General features: G+C 35.9%; 1 protein-coding gene across 3 annotated transcripts in view; it reads left to right on the top strand.

Annotated features, from left to right (window-relative positions):
• The window catches only part of PHKB (phosphorylase kinase regulatory subunit beta), a 240,072-nt gene that overhangs the window by 123,850 nt on the left and 95,421 nt on the right, over nucleotides 1-20,801 (top strand). For all 3 annotated transcript variants that reach the window (XM_080828157.1, XM_080828156.1, XM_080828158.1), the window contains exons 9-13: nucleotides 2,223-2,318; nucleotides 3,639-3,836; nucleotides 7,307-7,364; nucleotides 8,114-8,191; nucleotides 17,192-17,350. In XM_080828157.1, coding sequence (XP_080684283.1) covers nucleotides 2,223-2,318; nucleotides 3,639-3,836; nucleotides 7,307-7,364; nucleotides 8,114-8,191; nucleotides 17,192-17,350 — 589 coding nt within the window. The remainder of the gene's footprint in view (nucleotides 1-2,222; nucleotides 2,319-3,638; nucleotides 3,837-7,306; nucleotides 7,365-8,113; nucleotides 8,192-17,191; nucleotides 17,351-20,801) is intronic.

The following is a 20,801-nucleotide window of genomic DNA, read 5'->3' as shown; positions in this document are numbered from 1 at the left end:
GGTTTTCCTTGATGGCTTTTAGAAAAAGTTGCTTCCAAGGCCTTGGATGAATTTTATTCTCCTGTAAATCTGAGTTATATACCTAAAGCATGGTGTATTTTTTAAGAGGTTAGGCAAACAATACAGTTAACTAACCTTGATCTCAGTGTTAAAATATGGTAAAATTATGAGATTGTTTTTCCTTTTGTGCATATTTCTTAGAAGCTGGCAGAGAAAGAGACCTGAAACAAATACTTTGAATTTAGGTTAATAAGCCATTGATTTTGGCCAGAAAATAGAAGTTGGCGGTTTATATTAATCAGATAATGTCAGGAATTGCCAAACTTGCCATTTCACTTCGTTATTTATAAGTTTCCCTACTTAGATTGTATCTTTTAAAAATTCAATTCAAGGCAGACTGATCTGGCATGCAATTAACTTTATTATCAGCCTAAAGATAAACCATAAATCTGATTTTCTATACTCACAGATTCCCAATATCTCATACCCATTTATTTCTCTGCTCCTTTGTTCTAACCACTCTCCTTGCTCCTCTTTCCCCCAAAATTCATCATTCTAGTTTACCTTCTCCATAAAGTCCCCCAAGTTCCCTATTGTTTTTCTCCTATTAATTTAAGATGTTTATTATCATTAGTAGTCTTTCATCTAAGCCAGTCATTTGGTACATAGTTGTGTATTGTCATGTGCTATCTTTTTGTTTTGCTTGTTATTCGTATTATTTAGGGAATGTGTATCACCAGGGTCAGTTCCTTGAGAGAAGAGATCAAGTCCTATCTTGTTTGTTTTTCTCGAAGGAGAGAGCACTTGACTCTGACAATGGTAGCTACTGCATCAAGCTTTTGTTGGGCTCAATTTTGTGGGTAGAGATGAGTAGTTGAGACTTTCAAATTGTAGGAAGGAACAGTTTAGCATTAATCTCATTGTTGAGAGTCAGCTTCACTCATTTGTTGTTCATTTATTAATTATCGGAATTAAGAGAGATTTAAGAAGTGATACCAGGAATGAAAAATTATTCTATTTTATGAGCTAATATTCATGTATGAACAGGTTAACAGGAAAAATATACATATATTGAATCTAATATTTGGATGTAGGACCCAGTAGTCCTAGACTTAGGGTGTCAGTCTGGGTGATTGATTTGAGGTATTTTAGTTTCAGGGTGAATACATCTTTGAAGTTGGTGTAAATTTGGATGAGATTTACATGAAAGTTATAAGAGTTCTCTTCTTCCTTTCTCGATGTATTTTTCTGAGTATTCTCTTATAGTGGAAGTAGTCTTTGTAGTCCAATTTCACTTCCTGTGTTTTCAAAATATTTAGCTCCCCAATAAAAGAACAAAACCATGTTTACTTATAACTATGCTCTTGAATATGGAAAGTACTAATGGCTAAATAGTAAACTTTTAAAAACTTGGTTAACAGACCAATTGTCATTTTTTTTGTTACACCTATCTTTTTTGTTTAAGTTTTTGGTTCTTATATGAAAAATATTTTTTAATGTGGAAATTATATAACTCAGTGGTTAAGATGTGAGCTACTCTGTCAAAACCTGGTTTTTGAACCCTTGCTCTGTTAAGCTAGGAGTTAGCATCTTCTTCATTAAAATGGGGATAATAATATCTACATATTGGGGATTAAGTGAGATAATCCACGTGAAGCATAAAGAACAGTGCTTATCATGAATATTAGCTAGCATTATGTGAATTATTATTATTAGAGATGTTCCTATCTTCATATTTTAATCAAATGGTTTTTACAGCTTTAATTCCAGATTGTATCTAAGTTTGTATAGATTGATCATACAATCAGTGTTCTTTTTAAGACTGTATAATTCAGATTTCGTGCATCCTAATTAATTCTTGCTTTATTCCTTGCCAAAAATGCTAGTTAACCTATTTTTATCTTTATTAAAACAAATATCCTTAATTGATTAGTTGTCTTGTAATCACTACATTTTGAATTATAAAAGACTAAGAAGAAATAGGGAAAATGTAAGAATAACATTTATATTTTATGATTATAAAATTAATGTTTATTGCAAGAAATTTGAGGAATACTGAAAATATAAAAAAGAAAATTAAAATCTTCTGTAATGACACTCTCAAATGCAACCAATGTTAATATGTTTGTGAGATTTCTTACAGCCAAAATGTCCAGCATTCTACATGTTCTTTTTTCTTGATTTAGGAAATGTTTTGTTTTATTTTTTTTCTCTCGTTCCAGGGCTGTTCTTGGTCTGTTATATTTGTGGATCTCGATGCTCACAATCGCAATAGGCAAACTTTGTGTTCACTGTTACCCAGAGAATCAAGATCTCATGTGAGATATTTTTATAATAAATGAATATGAACTACTATTTATGATTGCTTCCTCAAGAAAGTGCTTAAAATGTTAGAGGTTGCCAGAACAGATGAGAGAGAAATGTTGCCCTTCAGTCCACTGTCTTGTGGAGGTTTCATTCAGGAAGTGGGGAAAGCTGTGGGCAAACTTACTTTGTCCTTGGCTCTTCTGTAGAACTATAGAAAACTAGACCTAATTTTTGAGGGGTGGGGTGTAGAGAGTAGCAGTATACCAAAATAAATGTTTTGGTCATAGAGTATTAGAAAAATGTTTTTCATGATTTATATTTCTTTTGAATATTGAAATTACCTGCTTTGTTTCTTTTCTCTCATGTGATTCATCTTTAAACTTTTATATGCCTATAATACCTGATTACAGATTTTTCTAGGGGCTATTTGTGGCTCTATTCTTAGAAAACACCCCAAATAAAATAATTATTTAAAAAGTACAGTTTGGGGGCTCAGTGGGTTAAGCCTCTGCCTTCAGCTCAGGTCATGATCTCAGGGTCCTGGGATCAAGCCCCGCATTGGGCTCTCTGCTTGGCAGGGAGCCTGCTTCCCCCATTCTCTCTTTGCCTGCCTCTCTGCCTACTTGTGATCTCTGTCTGTCAAATAAATAAATAAAATCTTTAAAAATTTTTTAAAAATTTAAAAATAAGAAGTACAATTTTATAGAAATAACATGAGAATATGATAAAACAGAACTCAAAAATAAGCCAGTAATAATATAATATCCACTCATTATTTCACCACTCAATTATAGTTTTAGGATGATAGCATTTGAGTTTATATGTTTCCACACATTTTTATGTACATATGTAATATTATTCTTATTTTATAAAACTGGAAGAATATTATTTATAATGCTTGGTAACCTTGTTCTATGAATGGACATATTTCCCTATTTATAAACATTTCTACAATACAAATTTTAATGGCTGCTAATTTACTCAGCTAATTGTTGGACATTCAGATTATTTTCTGCTTTTTACCATTATAAACCAATGTTATGACAGACCAAGTTATAATTAGTAATTATCGGTGTTAAATTTTTACACACTGCCTTAATTAATATCTTTGCATCCAGTGTTGAATCTTGAAAATACTCCTTATTAATGGATACAGTTTTATTGGTTCACCAAACCACGTCATATAAATGTCTGTCTGTCCCTTGGAGCACAGCAATCTCACTGTCAGTTAGATAACCTTATTGACTTTTCATCTCCCTGATTCTCCTTTGGCTATGTTGATCATATCACTGCAGGCATTTACATTCCCTTCTTTTTCTTATTGCCTCCAGAACACAGATGCTGCCCTACTACCCTGCATCAGTTATCCTGCATTTGCCCTGGATGATGAAGCTTTGTTTAGCCAGACACTTGATAAAGTGGTTAGAAAATTAAAAGGTAAATATGGATTTAAGCGTTTCTTGAGAGATGGATATAGAACATCATTGGAAGATCCCAACAGACGCTACTACAAACCAGCTGAAATTAAGGTATCAAAAAATATTTCATATCATAACAGAGTAGTCAAAAGCACCGATTTAGGAAACAGACTTCTTGGGTTTGAACTCTGGCTCTGCCAGTTACTAGCTCTTTGGCCTTGGGCAAGTTAATAAACCTCTGTGTGTTTAATATTTTTCATTGGTAAAATAATAATAGCTACTATTATTTGTCCTGTTATTGAGGTTCTTATGAGGATTAGATGAGTTAACATATGTCTAAAAGTGCTTTAAATGGTTCTTGATGCCGAGTAAATGATAAGCATTAGCCTTACTGGCAGTGAGGCCCATTTGCTCATATTGGGCTGGGGTGATTCATTGGATGAATAATTTTTCAACTGAACTTTCAGTGCTTTGCCTATCTGCTCCATACTGTATGCCTTATATAATAGAAAATACCAATTTGTGATTCAACTTTCAATCTCTTAAGTAAATGGTCTTTTTTTCTATTTCACTTAGACATTTCCCTTTGAAATATAGTTCTCTAAATTTTTAGTTTTAAAACATTTATTTCAAATGCACATACATACCATTTTATCTAGGTTTATTCTAGGAATTTTTAAGCTGTTCAGAAAACTGTAACACTCAAAAAAAGGGTAAGCATCCATCCACATTGCTGAAGGTTTCCCTTTAGTGGTATATATTGACAACTATTTTTGTTAGCATGGTCATAACTTTAAAGATAGGTAGGGACTTATGAATCTCTATATATAAAATGTTCAGGCAAGATTGTACCTTATAATTTGTTAGGCAGTCAAATACCACTCTTTTAATATTTAGTACACACTTAGTTTTGCTGGATAATTAGAGAAACTATTTATCATCTTATTTAATTTAACAACTGACTATCATCTGGGAGCATTAGGAGCCATGTTATTGTGTACATATTTGAAACTTTACAGCAGTCTATTAGGTTGAGTCAAAAGATCCATTTATTTCTTAAACACCTTCAGATATTTCTTCTCTACTTAATACATTTCCTGAGCTGATTTGTAGCACTTACATTTGAATTGGACCTGCTGTAACTACCACCCTGCAAATTTTCATCTTTGGATCAGTCCAGTAGAGGTTCTGTGTCCGTGTACCTGCTGGTGAGCACCAGCATGGAAAGCCACAGCTATAATCAAATGCCGCCCCAGATTCAGAACACCCATCTTGGTTCAGTCCTCACTGTTGATTTCACCGCTTGTCAGTACTGCTGTGTGGCTCTGCCAGGAGTAACTCCCTTACAAGCTTTTCCAGCTTTTTCCCTATTTGTATTCAAGTTCCCAGACTTCAATTCTCACCGCATAGCCTTTCATTTCTATTTGCCCTCCTCCACTGCACCTCTCCTTCATCCATTCCTGCCTCCATCTCTGTCTCACAGAAGGTGTTTTCTGTTCTTCATCCTTGAGCTAACCCTCCATATGTACACCCCATGCTCTTCTCTTTTACTTCTTGGGTTTCTTGCTCTGTCATTTGTTTTCTTCTCTGATAGAAGGATGTCTGTCTCTATCTCTTTTTTTCCTCCTCATCTTCCTCACTTCTCCCTTCCTTCTGTCTTGCTCTCCCCCAACTCCAGTCAGCTTTTTTCCCTCAGCATAAGCACAGTGGTGTTCATTTAAAACCAAAACCAAAACCTTTACTCCTCTCTTCCTCCAGTCCTCTCTCTCTCCTTATAGCCACACTTCTGAAAAGCAGAGTCTGTTCTTGGTGTGTCTCTTTGTTTGCCTCCTACTCACTGCTTCATGTTTTACTCCTTTTTGTCTTTAACACTTTCCAGTAGCCCTGTTGGCTTCAGTCAGTTTAGGTCACTGGGTAGTGGAGGATTTTCCGACCTTCTTTCACTGAATATCTCCTTGGCATTTGGATGTTTTCATTAGGTCTTCTTTCTTGGAATATTCTCCATTTTCTGTGATCGCATTCTTCCTAATCCTCTTCTGTCTTTGTCTTTTCAGGTTCTTCTTTTTCCACCTCCTAAACATTGCTCTTCTCCTGAGTTTCATCCTTAGTCCTATTCTTTTTTCATGCTTTCCATGCAATCATAGCTTTAGCTATCACTCTTAACCCCAGATCTTCTTCTCCCCTTGGGTGTACTATGTGTATCCAGCTGCATTTTGGACATCCTTACTTGAATGTCCTTTAGTCTGATTCTGCTCGAGTCCCACTCTTTTGCCCAAGCCCCAAACCTGAGAGTCATTCTAGGCTTTTCTGTCTCATTTAGCTCTCTTTGTCACTCCCCAGGCCTAGCAGATTTAACTTCCTTTAAATCTTAATGTCTGTCCCTTCCTCTCTATTAACTCCTTGGTTTAGTCTAGTGATTCATAAGCAAAGGATTTTGCACCCCAGGAGACATTTGACAATATCAGTAGACATTTTTCATTGTCACAACTTAGTGGGTGCGACTGGCATCTGGAAGGTAGAGGTCAGAGATGCTAGTAAAGATTCTGTGCTGCATAGAACAGCCTGTACAACAAAGAATTATTTGGCCCAAAATGTCAGTAGTGCTGAAATTGAGAAACCTCAGTTTCGGCTATTATATTTTCTCTTTGGATTGCTTCCAAGTAGCCTTCCAGCTGGTCTCCTTTTTCTTGCCCCAAAACTCTCTTCAGTACTGCCAGCTTTCCAACTAGTAAGTAAATCTGATGAGTAAATCTGATTCTGCTCAGTATTCATCAGTGCTTCCCTGTCACTTCCATATCAAAGTCTCAGTCTTTTAGCATGATTCCCAGGTCCTTCCTGATCTGGCTGGCCTGGGCCGGGCCACCTCTTGGGCATTAATTTTCTCAATTTCTTGCTTGCTTATTCCAAAAATACTGAATTGCTGGTTATTTCTTTAGCAAACTTTGTCCTTCCATGCATCTGTAGTTTGTGTACTATTGCTTTCTCTGCACAGAGTTCCGTTAGCTCATCTCCCCAAAGAAATCCATCAAGTCTTAATTGAAGCATCTCCTTTACTATTATCCCTTCCCAACCCTTGGCCAGACTCAGGTGTTTCCTTTCCTGTATTCCTGATGTACCATGTATAAACATCTCATATAATACTATAGTAGTTTATTTACATGCCTGACTCCCCACTAGGCTAGGAGTGCTTGAGGGCAGGTTCTCTATTTATTTGTCTTCATAGCCCTCTGTCTAATTGGTGCCAGGCATTACTAAGTACTTAGTAAATATTTATTGAATGAATGATTACTGTGTGATGGATTAAATGAATGAGATTTTGAGTAACAAGAGTTCTAAGAATTTTCTTAAAAGAACAATTAAACTAGTTATATCAGTCTAATTTTGTTATTACTATATACTTCTATATATATCCTATATGCTATAATTGATTATACTACACAGTATAATCTATATACTTCTATATATCTTTATTCTAACAGTCATTCTATATATAATTAATATATTTATTCTAATTAATATAATTGTTTTAACTAATATAATTAACTTCAGTGAAATTTTTAATATTTTATTTTCTGTTTTAGCTATTTGATGGCATTGAATGTGAATTTCCCATATTTTTCCTTTACATGATGATTGATGGTAAGTGAGCTTTTCTAAAATTTAAACTATAGGATATAAGTGGCTTAAAGAAAAGGAGATGAAATATGACCCTTTCAGCTAGCAAAACAGACTATACTTCAGTGATGTTAATTGCTCTGCATTTTTATATGCTACTCTTCTGCTTTCTGGGTGAATATTAAATCATTTAAAGAGTTCAAAAATACTTTGAAGTATTTAAGAAATTATACAAATATATTTTCATATTTGCAAAGAGAAATTTTTATGAATAGTAATAATGGATATTATAACCTTTGACATTGTGAATATCTATAACATTTACACTTAAGAGTAGAGAAATTTCAATTAAATTCAAAATTCTAAATGTTAACATGACCTAAAAACAATTTAATGGAATAATATCATACATATTTGCATTACTTTTTACCAATTTTATTTTTATCATTTATGTACAAAATTAACAAAATAATTATAACTGGGCTAGTAGATTTTTTCCTTTCTTCTTCTTTTTTTTTTTTTAGAGAGAGGGAGTGGAGGTGGGGGGGCAGAGGGAGAAGGGAGATCTTAACTAGACTCCATGCCCAGCATGGAGCCCAACAAGGGGCTCGATCTCACAACCCTGAGATCATGACTTGAACCTAAATCAAGAGTCGAACGCTTAACCAACTTAGCTATCCAGGTGCCCCATGGACTAGTCGAGTTTTCTAAGGCAAAATTTCTGTGGTACTTACTGAGCTCATATGCTATTGGTTTTATATTTTAAATTTTAGGAGTTTTTAGAGGCAATCCCAAGCAAGTAAAGGAGTATCAGGATCTTCTGACTCCAGTACTTCATCAGACCACAGAAGGTATAGTTGGATTGTTTGTCAAGAAATTCTTCCTAATATTTCCTAAATGTTACTTTGAAATGTATAGATTACTCCTCTTTAAATATAACAACTTATATTAAATTATAAAAATTGGAGCCTTGAATGAATTATAAGGAATAATCTATTAATTTGTTATTATAAGTGTGTGTTTTTTTTTTAAGATTTTATTTATTTATTTGACAGAGATCACAAGTAGGCAGAGAGGCAGGCAGAGAGAGGAGGAAGCAGGCTCCCCGCTGAGCAGAGAGCCCGATGCAGGGCTCGATCCCAGGATCCTGGGATCATGACCTGAGCCGAAGGCAGAGGCTTAACCCACTGAGCCACCCAGGTGCCCCATTATAAGTGTGTTTTTATAAAAGGAGTTCATTGGGTAAGACAAAGTTGAAGAATAAATTTAGGTGATTATGGTTGTAGTAATTACAAAAAACTTTTCCAGGTGGGCAAAGTTTCTTGTTCTGCTACGTACTATGAAACTCCTTCACTCTGTGAAGTATGACAATAATATAGAGTAGCTGCTTTCTCTCCAGATCATCAGAGATACTATGTTTAGGTGAATGCTGCCTCCTCCAGAGGGCTACCTTAAGAGGTTCTGCCATAGCCTAAAGGTACTACTACTGCCAGGAATAGATTGGCCTCATCTTTGGAGTTACTTCTTGGACCTTTAGCGTATTATTTTGAATGTCAGTCTAGTGCTAATGATTCATCCTTTGAGGGTGGGTTTAATACTTTAGAAGTGGCTAAAAGACTCTTACAAGTAGTGTATTGGTTTTAGTTAAACACCAGCAGGGCCCATAAAAGAATATAACTGATTTTCAGTATGATTAGAAAACTAATAGTTCCAAAGAAGAAGCTCTAGATTCTCTAGATTCTTTGGAGCTCTAGATTCTTTGGAGATTAGTATTAGTAAAATAAGAACATATTCTCTTAAGTAAACGGCTTTGAAAACCTTTATCTGAAAGTGAAAAATCATGATGTATGGCTAAAAAATGGGTGGTCCTATGGACCCTTTCCACAAACTTGGAATTACAGCACTGGGCCTCATTCCTCCCTCAGGAGAAGTTTGTGATATTTTTTACAGTTTTCCACAAGTATTTTCAAATAAAAACTTCACAATGTGTGTTCACCCTTTAAAATACTGTAATGTTAAAGTAGCAAAATATTTGTGGATAAACCTTGAATTCCAAATAAATATTAATTTTTGAAACCAGTTATTTATATCTTTATGCTCCAAATAATAATTTATCCAATGTGAGGAATAATGTAATGCATGCTATAATGAATATAATGTTTGAAATCCGATCCCTTGAATCAGATCTTAGTATTCAGTGGTAGATCATTGATGCATTGAGGGGGTAGTTTAGTGTACAACAGTTTAGTCTTTGTCATGTTCAGAGAGTGATGTTCAAACTCTTCTTTGTGTATCAAAGATATTTTTATTTGTTTTAGATACAAATATCACTATTGATTGCCTTTCTGAAAGGAGCTCAAGAAATGGAAAAGGCAAAATTCTAGGTTGGTCACTGTGGTCTAAGGATCCCAGGAGACACAGAAACAACCAGGGTGCCTGAACCAATAGGGTGCCCAAGCAGTGGCGTGGGGAAAATGGTTACAGTTAGCGAGCCCAAGAGGGACTCTCAGCTCAGGTCACCATAAACTATGAGCCAGGCCAGTAGTGAGAGCACTCTTTGCCTGCACACCAGAAAAAGACTAGGACGTGTGGGCCAGGTTACCAACCCCTGGGAGGGTCCAAAGGGCTGCACCATGACCAGGCAACAGCTCTCAGGGTGGCAGCAGCTCTGGAAAGGACAATAAAGCAGAACCCAGCTGGCACCTGGGAGTAGTGGAGGAGGGTGTACGTGTGCAAGCCCACAGCCACTTCCAGTCCCAAAGACACAAAGTGCAGAAATGCTCGTGGGTTTCTAGGAATGCTCCTGGGAGAATTGCAGTCCCTGTCATCCAGGGGTTTCTGTAGAGCTTGGTACACACAGAAGTGAAGACAGTTTCACTCAGAAAGTTTACTAAAGAAGGGGTCTGTGATCTTGTGACTCTGGGCCAAGGATCCAGTTAAGGCCATTTTTGCTCTGACCCTCTGAAGAGGCATGAAAAGCCACCAAGGAACAAAAACCACACAGAGGACCAGCTCACCTTGAGGCCTTCCTCCTGACAAGGGATGGTGCAACTCCACCCAGGCAAAGAAACCTGCAAAGCAGAACAGAGGTACCTCCCCCAGAAGACAGACTGGAAGAATAGGTGAATAACAAGCTAATAGATCTTATGGGACTGTAGAAGTCCAGCACTATAGGAAAATAATATATTGAGCTCCAGGTGTTTCCTCACAACTTGTTTTTCCTTCAATCTAAAATTTTACATTTTTTTTTTTACATTTTTCCCATTATAACTAGATCCTTATTTTACCAATTTATGTTTTTAGGTTGCTTTTTAACCTTTTTTCCACATCAACATTTTATTGTTTTATGCCTCATTCTAGTCCTTTTTTCACTCTATTAGATTTTATTTTATTTATTTAAAAATATTTTTAAAAAATACTTTATTTATTTTTATTTATTTGACAGAGAGAGATACAGGAAGAGAGGGAACACAAGCAGGGGCAGTGGGAGAGGGAAAAGTGGGCTTCCCACAGAGTGGGGAGCCCGATGTGGGACTCAATCCCAGGACCCTGGGATCCTGACCTGAGCCAAAGGCAGACATTTAACAACTGAGCCACCCAGCGCCCTAAATTTTAATATATATATATATATATATATATATGAACTTTGTTTTCTTTGCATATTTGGGATGTAGTGTCTTCTAACACACAAACCTAAATTCAGTCAGGAATAAGTAGATCACCCTGCTTGTCCACCCTGAGAGATTATAGCCTTTCTCCAGAAACCCACCACACCCCCCGACCCCCATTTTTATTGTTTTGTTCATTTTGGCTTTGTTCGCATTTCTGTGGTGGCTGCAGATCATTTTAGGTTTTCCTGTGGTGCATTTTGCTTGGGTCATGGTTGGTATTTTGGACTCTATTCATTTGCTGATCCATCCTTCTTGGGCAGAATGATTACAACTCACAACAAAGGAAGGAACCAGAGGCAATGTTCTCTGCCACAGAGCTACTCTATATGGATATAAGTAAGATGTCAGAGATAGCATTCAGGAGAGCAATTATAAAGTTAATAGCTCAGCTTGAAAAAAGCGTACATAACAATACAAAATCTCTAAGGGTGGAAATGAGATCTAATCACACCAAACTTAAAAATGCTATTGATAGGATGCAGTCTAAATTGGATGCTCTAAGAGCTAGGGACAGTGACTCAGAAGAGAGATTAAGTGATCCAGAGACAGGCTGATGGAAAGGAAGGAAGCTGAGGAAAAGACAAAGAAACAAATTATAGCCCATGAAGAAAGGCTTAAGAGAATTTAATGATGCCTTGAAAAGAACCAATGTCAGAATCATTGGGATCCAAGGGGTGGAAAGAGAGAGAGGGCTAGAAAATATATTTGAGCAAATCATGGCTGAGAACTTCCCTAATCTGGGGAATGAAACAAGCATTCATGTCCAAGAGGCAGAGAGGACTCCTCACAAAATCAATAAAAATAGATCAACACCCTGACATGTAACAGTAAAGCTTGCAAATCTTCAAGTCAAAGAAGCTATCCTGAGAGCAGCTAGGGAAAGTGGTCTCCATACTGTGGAGGAGAAACATCAGAATAACATGAAACCTATCCACAGAATCCTGGTGGGCATGAAAGGCCAGCAAGATACATTCAGGGTATTAAATGAGAAGAACATGCAGCCAAGAACACTTTATCCAGCAAGGCTGTCATTGAGAATGGAAGGAGAGAGAAAGTGTTCCCAGGACAGATGGAAAGAATATGTGACCACCAAGAAATATTAAGGGGGATTCTGTAATTGAAAGGAGACACCAAGAGTAATGTAGACCAAAAAATAACAGAGACAGTCTATAGAAACAGGGACTTCACAGTCAATACAATGGCACTAAGTTCATATCTTTCAATAGTTACTCAATGTAAATGGGCTGATGGTCCCATCAAAAGACACAGAGTTTCAGATTGATTAAAAAAAAAAGCAGGATCCAGCCATATGCTGTCTACAGGAGACTCATTTTGAACCTAAAGACACCTCCATTTTGAAAATGAGGGGATGGAGAACAATTTACCACTCCAACAGACTACAAAAAAAAAGCTGGGGTAGCAATCCTCATATCAGCCAAACTAGATTTTAAACAAAGATTTATAAGAGATGTAGAGGACACTATATCATACTTAAAGAGTGTATCCAACAAGAAGATCTAACAATTGTAAATATCTATACCTCCAACATGGGACCAGCCAATTATATAAACCTATTAATAAACACAATAAAGAACCATATAAATAATAATATATTAATTGTAGGAGACCTCAACATTGCACTCACAGCAGTGGACAGATCATCTAAGCCAAAGATCAACAAAGAAACAAGAACTCTGAATACTCATTCTTTCTGAGTGCACGTGGAACTTTTTCCAGAATAGATCATATACTGGATCACAAATCGGGTCTCAACTGATACCAAAAGATTGGAATTATTCCTTTCATATTTTCAGACCAAAATGCTTTGAAACTGGAACTCAACCACAAAAAAAATATATATATATATATGTTTTTTTTCATATATATATGAAAATATATATCATATATATATAAAATATATATCATATATATATATAAAATATATATCATATATATATAAAATATATATCATATATATATATATATATATATATGAAAGGAACTTGAGTACTTGGAGGTTAAAAAGCATCCTGCTAAAGAATGAATGGGTCAATCAGCAAATTATAGAACTTAAGCAACTCAGGCCAACCAATGAATATGAAAACACATCTGTTCAAAAGCTATGGGATATTGCAAAAGCAGTCCTTAGAGGGAAGTACAAAGCCATCAGAGCCTCTCTCAAGAAAGCAGAAAAGTACCAAATGCACAGGCTAACCTTACACCTAAAGGAGCTGTACAAAGAGCAGCAAATAAAGCCTAAACCAAGCAGGAGAAGAGAAATAATAAAAATTAGAACAGAAATCAATGAAATAGAAACCAGAAAAACAGTAGAACAGATCAACAAAACTAGAATCTAGTTCTTTGAAAGAATTAATAAGGTCCATAAACCTCTAGCCAGACTTATCCAAAAGAAAAGGGAAAGGACCCAAATCAATAAAATCAGGAACAAAAGGGGAGAAATCATGACCAGTACCAAGAGAACAGAGACAGTTATTAACACTTCTTATCAGCAGTTATATGCCAACAAACTAGGTAATTTGGAAGAAATGGATGCATTCCTGGAAACTTATAATTTACCAGGACTGAACCAGGAAAAATAGACAATCGGAACAGACCAATAACCAGCAAGGAAATTGAAACAGTTATCAAAAACCTCCCCCAAAAACAAAAGTCTAGGGCCAGGTGGCTTCCCAGGGTAATTCTACCAAACATTTAAAGAAGCGATAATACCTATTCTACTGAAGGTGTTTCAAAAAATAGAAATGGAAGAAAACTTCCAAACTCTTTCTATGAGGCCAGCATTACCCTGATCCCCAAACCAGGCAAAGACCCCAACAAAAAGAATTGCAGATGAACATGGATGGATGCCAAAATACTCACCAAGATCCTAGTCAATAGGATCCAAGAGTACATTAAAAGGATTATTCACTACCACCAGGTGGGATTTATTCCTGGCATGCAAGAGCAGTTCAACATTCACAGATCACATCAACAAAAGAGGAGACAAGGACCATATGATCCTCTCAATTGATGCAGAAAAAGCATTTGAGAAAATACAGCTTCGTTTCTTGGTTAAAACTCTTCACAGTGGAGAGTTAGAGGGAACACACCTCAAGCTCATAAAAGCCATCTATGAAAAGCACACAGCAAATATTCTCACTGGGGAAAATCTGAGAGCTTTTCCCTTAATGTCAGGAACAGGACAGGGATGCTCACTGTCACCACTATTATTCAACATAGTAGTAGAAGTCCTAGCTTCAGCAATCAGAGAACAAAAAGAAAGGCATTCAAATTGGCAAGGAAGTCAAACCCTCGCTCTTCATAGATGACATGGTACTTTATGTGGAAAACCCAAAAGACTCCACCTCCAAATCACTAGAACTCATAAAGCAAATCAGCAATCTGGCAGGATACAAAATCAATGCACAGAAATCAGTCGCTTTTCTATACACTAACAATGTGACCTAAGAAAGAGAAATTAAGAAATAAATTCCACTTACAACTCCACCAAAAACCAAGATATCTAGGAATAAAACTAACCAAAGAGTTATAGGATCTATACTCTAGAAACTACTAAACACTTACGAAAGAAATTGAAGAAGATTCAAAGAGATGGAAAAACATTCCATGCTCATGGATTGGAAGGCTAAACATTGTGGAAATGTTTATGCTTCCCAGAACCATCTACACTTTCAGTGGAATCCCTATCAAAAGACCATTGACATTTTTCACAGAACTGGAACAAACAATCTTAAAATTTTAATGGAACCAGAAAAGATCCCAAATCACCAGGGGAATGTTGAAAAAGAAAGGCAAAGTGGGAGCATCACAATGCCTGACTTCAAACTGTGTTACAAAACTGTTCTCATCAAGACAGCACAGTACTGCACAAAAACAGACAGATCAATGGAATAGACTAGAGAGCCGAGAAATGGACCCTCAACTAATGGTTAACTAATCTTTGGGAAAGCAGGAAAGAATATCCGATGGAGAAAAGACAGTCTCTTCAATAAATGGTGTTGGGAAAATTAAACAGCCACATGCAGAAGAATGAAAGTGGACCATTTTCTTACACTATACACAAAGATAAACTCAAAATGGATGAAAGACCTCAGTGTGAGACAGGAATCTATCAAAATCTTTGAGTAGAACACAGACAGCAACCTCTTCTACCCTGGACACAGCAAATTCTTTCAAAACATGTCTTGAAAGGGAAACAAAAGCAAAAATGAACTATTGGGACTTCACTAAGATAGAAAGCGTCTTCACAGCAAAGAGAACAACCAATAAAACTAAAAGGAACCGTATGGAATGGAAGAAGATATTTGCACATGTTAATATAGATAAAGGGCGGGTATCCAGGATCTATAAGGAACTCGAGCTGAACTCCCAGAAAAGCAAATAATCCCATCAAGAAAAGGGCGGAAGACATGAACAGACACTTCTCCAAGGAAGACATACCAATGGCTAACAAGACACATGAAAAAATGCTCCATGTCACTTGCCATCAGGGAAATACAAACCAAAACCACAATGAGATACCACCTTACACCAGTTAGGTCGGCAAAAATTAACAAGACTTGAAACAACAAATGTTGATGAAGATGTAGAGACGAGGGAACCTTCTTACACTGTAGGTGGGAGTGAAAGCTAGTACAGTCACTCTGGAAAACAGTATGGAGGTTCCTCAAGACACTAAAAATATAGCTACCCTACAACTCAGCAATTACACTACTAGATATTTACCACAAAGATACAGATGTAGTGAAAGAAAGGGGCACCCCAATGTTCATAGCATCAGTGTTCATAATAGCCAAACTGTGGAAGGAGCCCAGACATCCTTCAGCAGATGAATGGATAAAGAAGATGTGGTTCATATATACAATGGAATATTACTCAGCCATCAGAAAGGAAGAATACATTTACATTGACATGGATGAAATGAAAGGGGATTATGCTACGTGAAATAAGTCAATCGGAGAAAGACAATTATCATATGGTTTCACTCATATGTGGAACATAAGGAATAGTGCAGAGGCAATAGGGGAAGGGAGGGAAACTGAATGGGAAGAGATCAGAGACAGAGACAAACCATATAAAACTCTTGACTCTGGGAAACCAACTGAGGGTTGCATAAGGGGAGGTGCGTGGTTGAATGGGGTAAATGGGTGATGGGCATTAAGGAGGGCACATGATGTGATGAGCACTGTGTGGTGTATGCAACTAGTGAATCCCTGAACATTATATCAGAAACTAATGTTTTGTACTATATGTTGAATAATTGAATTTAAAATAAATAAATAAGGAAACAAACAAATAAACCAAATATCTCAATTGATAGATGTATGAAGGAAGAAAATTTTGGGGAAATCTATGCCATTTTATTAGGAAAAATAATTTTACCAAGGGTTGATAGTACAAAAAGTCTTCTTTAGCATTCTACTAGAGTGTTGTTTTTTCTTTATGTTACCCACAAAGATTTTAGGCTTTAAATGATAATTTAGTTTCTATCAAGGAATATATTTATTTATTTATTTCCAAGATTTTATTTAAATTCAATTCAGTTAACATATAGAGTATTATTGATTTCAGGAGAAAGATTTAGTTATTTATTACTTGCATATAACACCCCATGCTCATTACAACACGTGCCGTTCAAGGAATGTTTTAAACAACACAGAGGATGGATTTTTTTTTTCTCTTCAATGATATTAAATGGTAGATATTGGATTTGATGTTTAAAATGAGGATTTCTTTGCTTTAAGCAATGGCTCAGGGTTACAATTCTTCATTTGAGATTACACGGTATCTCATTTGTAATGCTTCTACAGACTAATCCTATTAAAGAAAACTTGTATGGCTCTAAAATGTTTGCATACTGTATTTTTATTGATTCATTTAAAGGTGTTAAAATTAAATGTTGTTAAAGGAGATTATGTACATATTACTGGCTAACGCATAGCATATGCTGTCAAATTAGTGTTAAATCAAGGAGCTTTTTCCATGTTTTTCACTGGCAGTTTCTGAGGCCATTATATCCAATTTCCTGTAGCTGTTCAAATCTCTTACTTCCTTTACAAACTGTCTCTCTCTGTTTTCTAACATTTCAGTTTCTTGAGGGGAAAATTTGGGGAGGACACTGATTTTTGTATTTTAAATATGTATTTTTAAACTCCGTAGGTTATCCTGTCATACCAAAGTACTATTATGTGCCAGCTGATTTTGTAGAATATGAGAAAAGAAACCCTGGTAGTCAAAAGCGATTTCCTAGCAACTGTGGCCGTGATGGAAAACTCTTTCTTTGGGGACAAGCCCTTTATATCATTGCAAAACTCCTGGGTAAGTGGAGAAGTTTGGGAACATTTTTTTCCCTTGCTCTCATCTTTCTTGGATTTGGGTGGTGTTTCATACTGTTAAGAGGTCTTGGGGGAGTTTCTTAGTATGTAAAGCTATATTAATATGTCTGTTTCACTGAATAATGATGGACAGTTTCTGGGAAGAATGTCAAATAGGTGTGAGTACCATTATAGATCATTTAGAGGCTTCATTCAGCTTGGTGGATAGGTTTCTAGCAGGAGGCTGTGGAAACTTTGAGTTACTTTTATATAACATAACATCTGGTTTTATGCTTGGTCATAGCTTTAGTAAACCACTTGTCAAAAGGAATTGGTTATCTCAAAGTTCTCTTCTTTCCCATAAGTATGCATTGGTAATTTACTCAGTTAGCTTAGAGGCTTAATGGGACCATTATTCATAATTTTTTGAGGATTTTTCAGCTTATCCCAAAACTTCTGCTGAATATGAGTACTCTTTGGACACATTGAGTTGAAGGCTAATTTAAGGAACACACACACAAAAGCATTATTATGCATCTTTCTGCATCATTGCTTGCTTAAATTTCAAATATTATTAGCATTCCCATCAAAAAGGCTATCAAATTAGAGTCAGAATTCCTTAATGGCAAACAAATTATGAAACAGGCTGATTGTAAATACTGTATGTATCTGCACTAAAAGAACTGCTTACTGTGTGAAGTATGTTATTGTCTTTGCTGTTCCCAGTATTACTGCATAAATGCTAAATTTGTTTGTGTTGTAAGAATAATCATCTTTGGTTTCTTTCTTTCTTTCCTTTTTTTTTTACATTCCATTAGGGAAGAATATTTCAGATTTCCAATTCAAGCTTTACACAAATGACACACAGAAGCTAACCAAAGAAGAGAAAATTAAGTTAATGCTGTTTTCAATTTGCTTGTTTCCTAACTGCATTTTCTGGGTCTCCATATATACTTAATGCTAATTTAAGAACCTGTAGAAAAATTTTCTTCTTTTAAGGGGACAGCTTTTTGATAAGGAGTTGATATTATTTATACAGGTTTTGCTTTTAGATTTTCCAAAAGAAAAAAATAAATATATACCTGAAGTAGTTTTCTTAGAATCAAGCCAAGTTGGCAAGGTTATCTCTGGTTAGAATGTTATTTTCCATCTCACTAGCATGAATACAAAGAAGCCTTCTGGTGATACAGTTAAATAAAACATGTTGTAGTAAAGGAGTAGTTAACTGATCTAAGGATAAGAATTTTAACATCTGAATCATAAATTTCTATATATTGGAGCTTGGAAATTATAATTGAGCTTGATTTTTCTGATTCTGAGGTTGAAAACTAGAACTTGGGATATTGACTTTGAGATCTAAACCTTTATCATCCTGCTTTTTGCTCTGTATCTAGTCTGTGATTAAGTGCTAGGAAGAGTGCTATTTGAGCAAAGTCTGTGGATAAAATTGAGGAGGCTAATGAATTGGGAATGCAGAATTGACTGTACTATACATAAGCAACTTGGGCTTTTAAAAAGGAAGAAATTGAAAATAGTATCAGTCAGTGAAAAAGCATTGGACCTTCCTTACTCTAAAATAAATGTATTGAATGTAGACAGATTTTGAGTGTAGACAGCATTTCCTTATGTTAAGATGAGTGTGAACAGAAATAGTCCAGGCCAGACCTTCTCATCTCTGTTTCATGACCAAAAAGAAGAAAAACTTCAAAGAAAGAGTCAATTTCTCTTTTCCCTGCTGAGCTCCTAAAAAGGCAATTGAGAACATACAGAAGGTGTGTTGCAAACTCTGAAACCACATACTTTGCTGCTGAAAAAAGAGATGCTACATATTCATTAGCGCTCTGACCTAGCTGTGTGTCATCTGGTTAACAAACTTACTGGTTAAGATGAATAAGATCTCAGAAGACTGAATCATTTAGTTACTCTTAGCTATTATATACTTGCCCCCAAGAACTTTAAACTTCTGTGGATGTTATTAAGATTGCAGACGTCACATTTACTAACAAAATCTTATTCATTAAAGGGGCTTGGTTGGATAACTGCTTGACAGCATTTTGTGGGTTCATTTAATTGGAATTAACTGAAAATAATAGAACAGTAAATCTTTGAAATTATTCTATGATATATGACTTTTACTAGTTCAGGCCAGTTTGTATCCAGTGAAATCTAGTAAGAATATTTTGCTTTTATATATATATATACCCTAATGAATAATTATGCAACAAAACTATGTGACTTTCATCCCATTGTTAAAGCAAAAAAACTCAATATGCTGTTTCCTGGCCTAAGACCTGAACTACCTATTGTATTCTTAGAAAATAATTATTACAGTATTTTTTTCTTTAGAAAATTCAGATTTTTGTTTGTTTTTTTAATTAATTTATTTATTTTAATAAACATATAATGTATTTTTATCCCCAGGGGTACAGGTCTGTGAATCGCCAGGTTTACACATTTCACAGCACTCATCACAGCACATACCCTCCCCAATGTCCATATCCCCACCACCCTCTCCCGTCCCCTCTCCCCCCAGCAACCCTCAGTCTGTTTTTTTTGATTGAGTCTTTTATGGTTTGTCTCCCTCCCAATCCCATCTTCTTTCATTTTTTCTTTTCCTACCCCCCAACCCCCCCACATTGCATCTCCACTTCCTCATATCAGGGAGATCATATGATAGTTGTCTTTCTCCGATTGACTTATTTCGCTAAGCACAATACCCTCTAGTTCCATCCACGTCATCGCAAATGGCAAGATTTCATTTCTTTTGATGGCTGCATAGTATTCCATTGTGTATATATACCGCCTCTTCTTTATCCATTCATCTGTTGATGGACATCTAGGTTCTTTCCATACTTTGGCTATTGTGGACATTGCTGCTATAAACATTCGGGTGCACGTGCCCCTTCGGAGCACCACGTTTGTATCTTTAGGATATATATCCAGTAGTGCAATTGCTGGGTCATAGGGTAGCTCTATTTTCAGTTTTTTGAGGAACCTCCACACCGTTTTCCAGAGTGGTTGCACCAGCTTGCATTCCCACCAGCAGTGTAGGAGGGTTCCCCTCTCTCCCATCCTCGCCAGCATCTGGAAAATTCAGATTTTAAGAAAATCAGTAGTTGCTATAAAATAAGTCAAAAATTATAAGTGTTAATTTTATTTATTTATTTATTTATTTATTTATTTATATCTGACATTGAATTGCTATTACTGGAATACTATATTCTAATATTTTTTTAATTTTAATTTTAATTTTAATTTTTTTTATTTATTTCTTTTCAGCGTAACAGTATTCATTGTTTTTGCACCACACCCAGTTCTCCATGCAATACGTGCCCTCCTTAATACCCACCACCTGGCTCCCCCAACCTCCCACCCCCTGCCCCTTCAAAACCCTCAGGTTGTTTTTCAGAGTCCATAGACTCTCATGGTTCACCTCCCCTTCCAATTTCCCTCAA

The sequence above is a fragment of the Martes martes genome (genome assembly GCF_963455335.1).
Source record: "Martes martes genome assembly, chromosome: 17".
NCBI classification, from domain to species: Eukaryota; Metazoa; Chordata; class Mammalia; order Carnivora; family Mustelidae; genus Martes; species Martes martes.
This window is presented reverse-complemented; position numbering and strand designations above follow the sequence as displayed.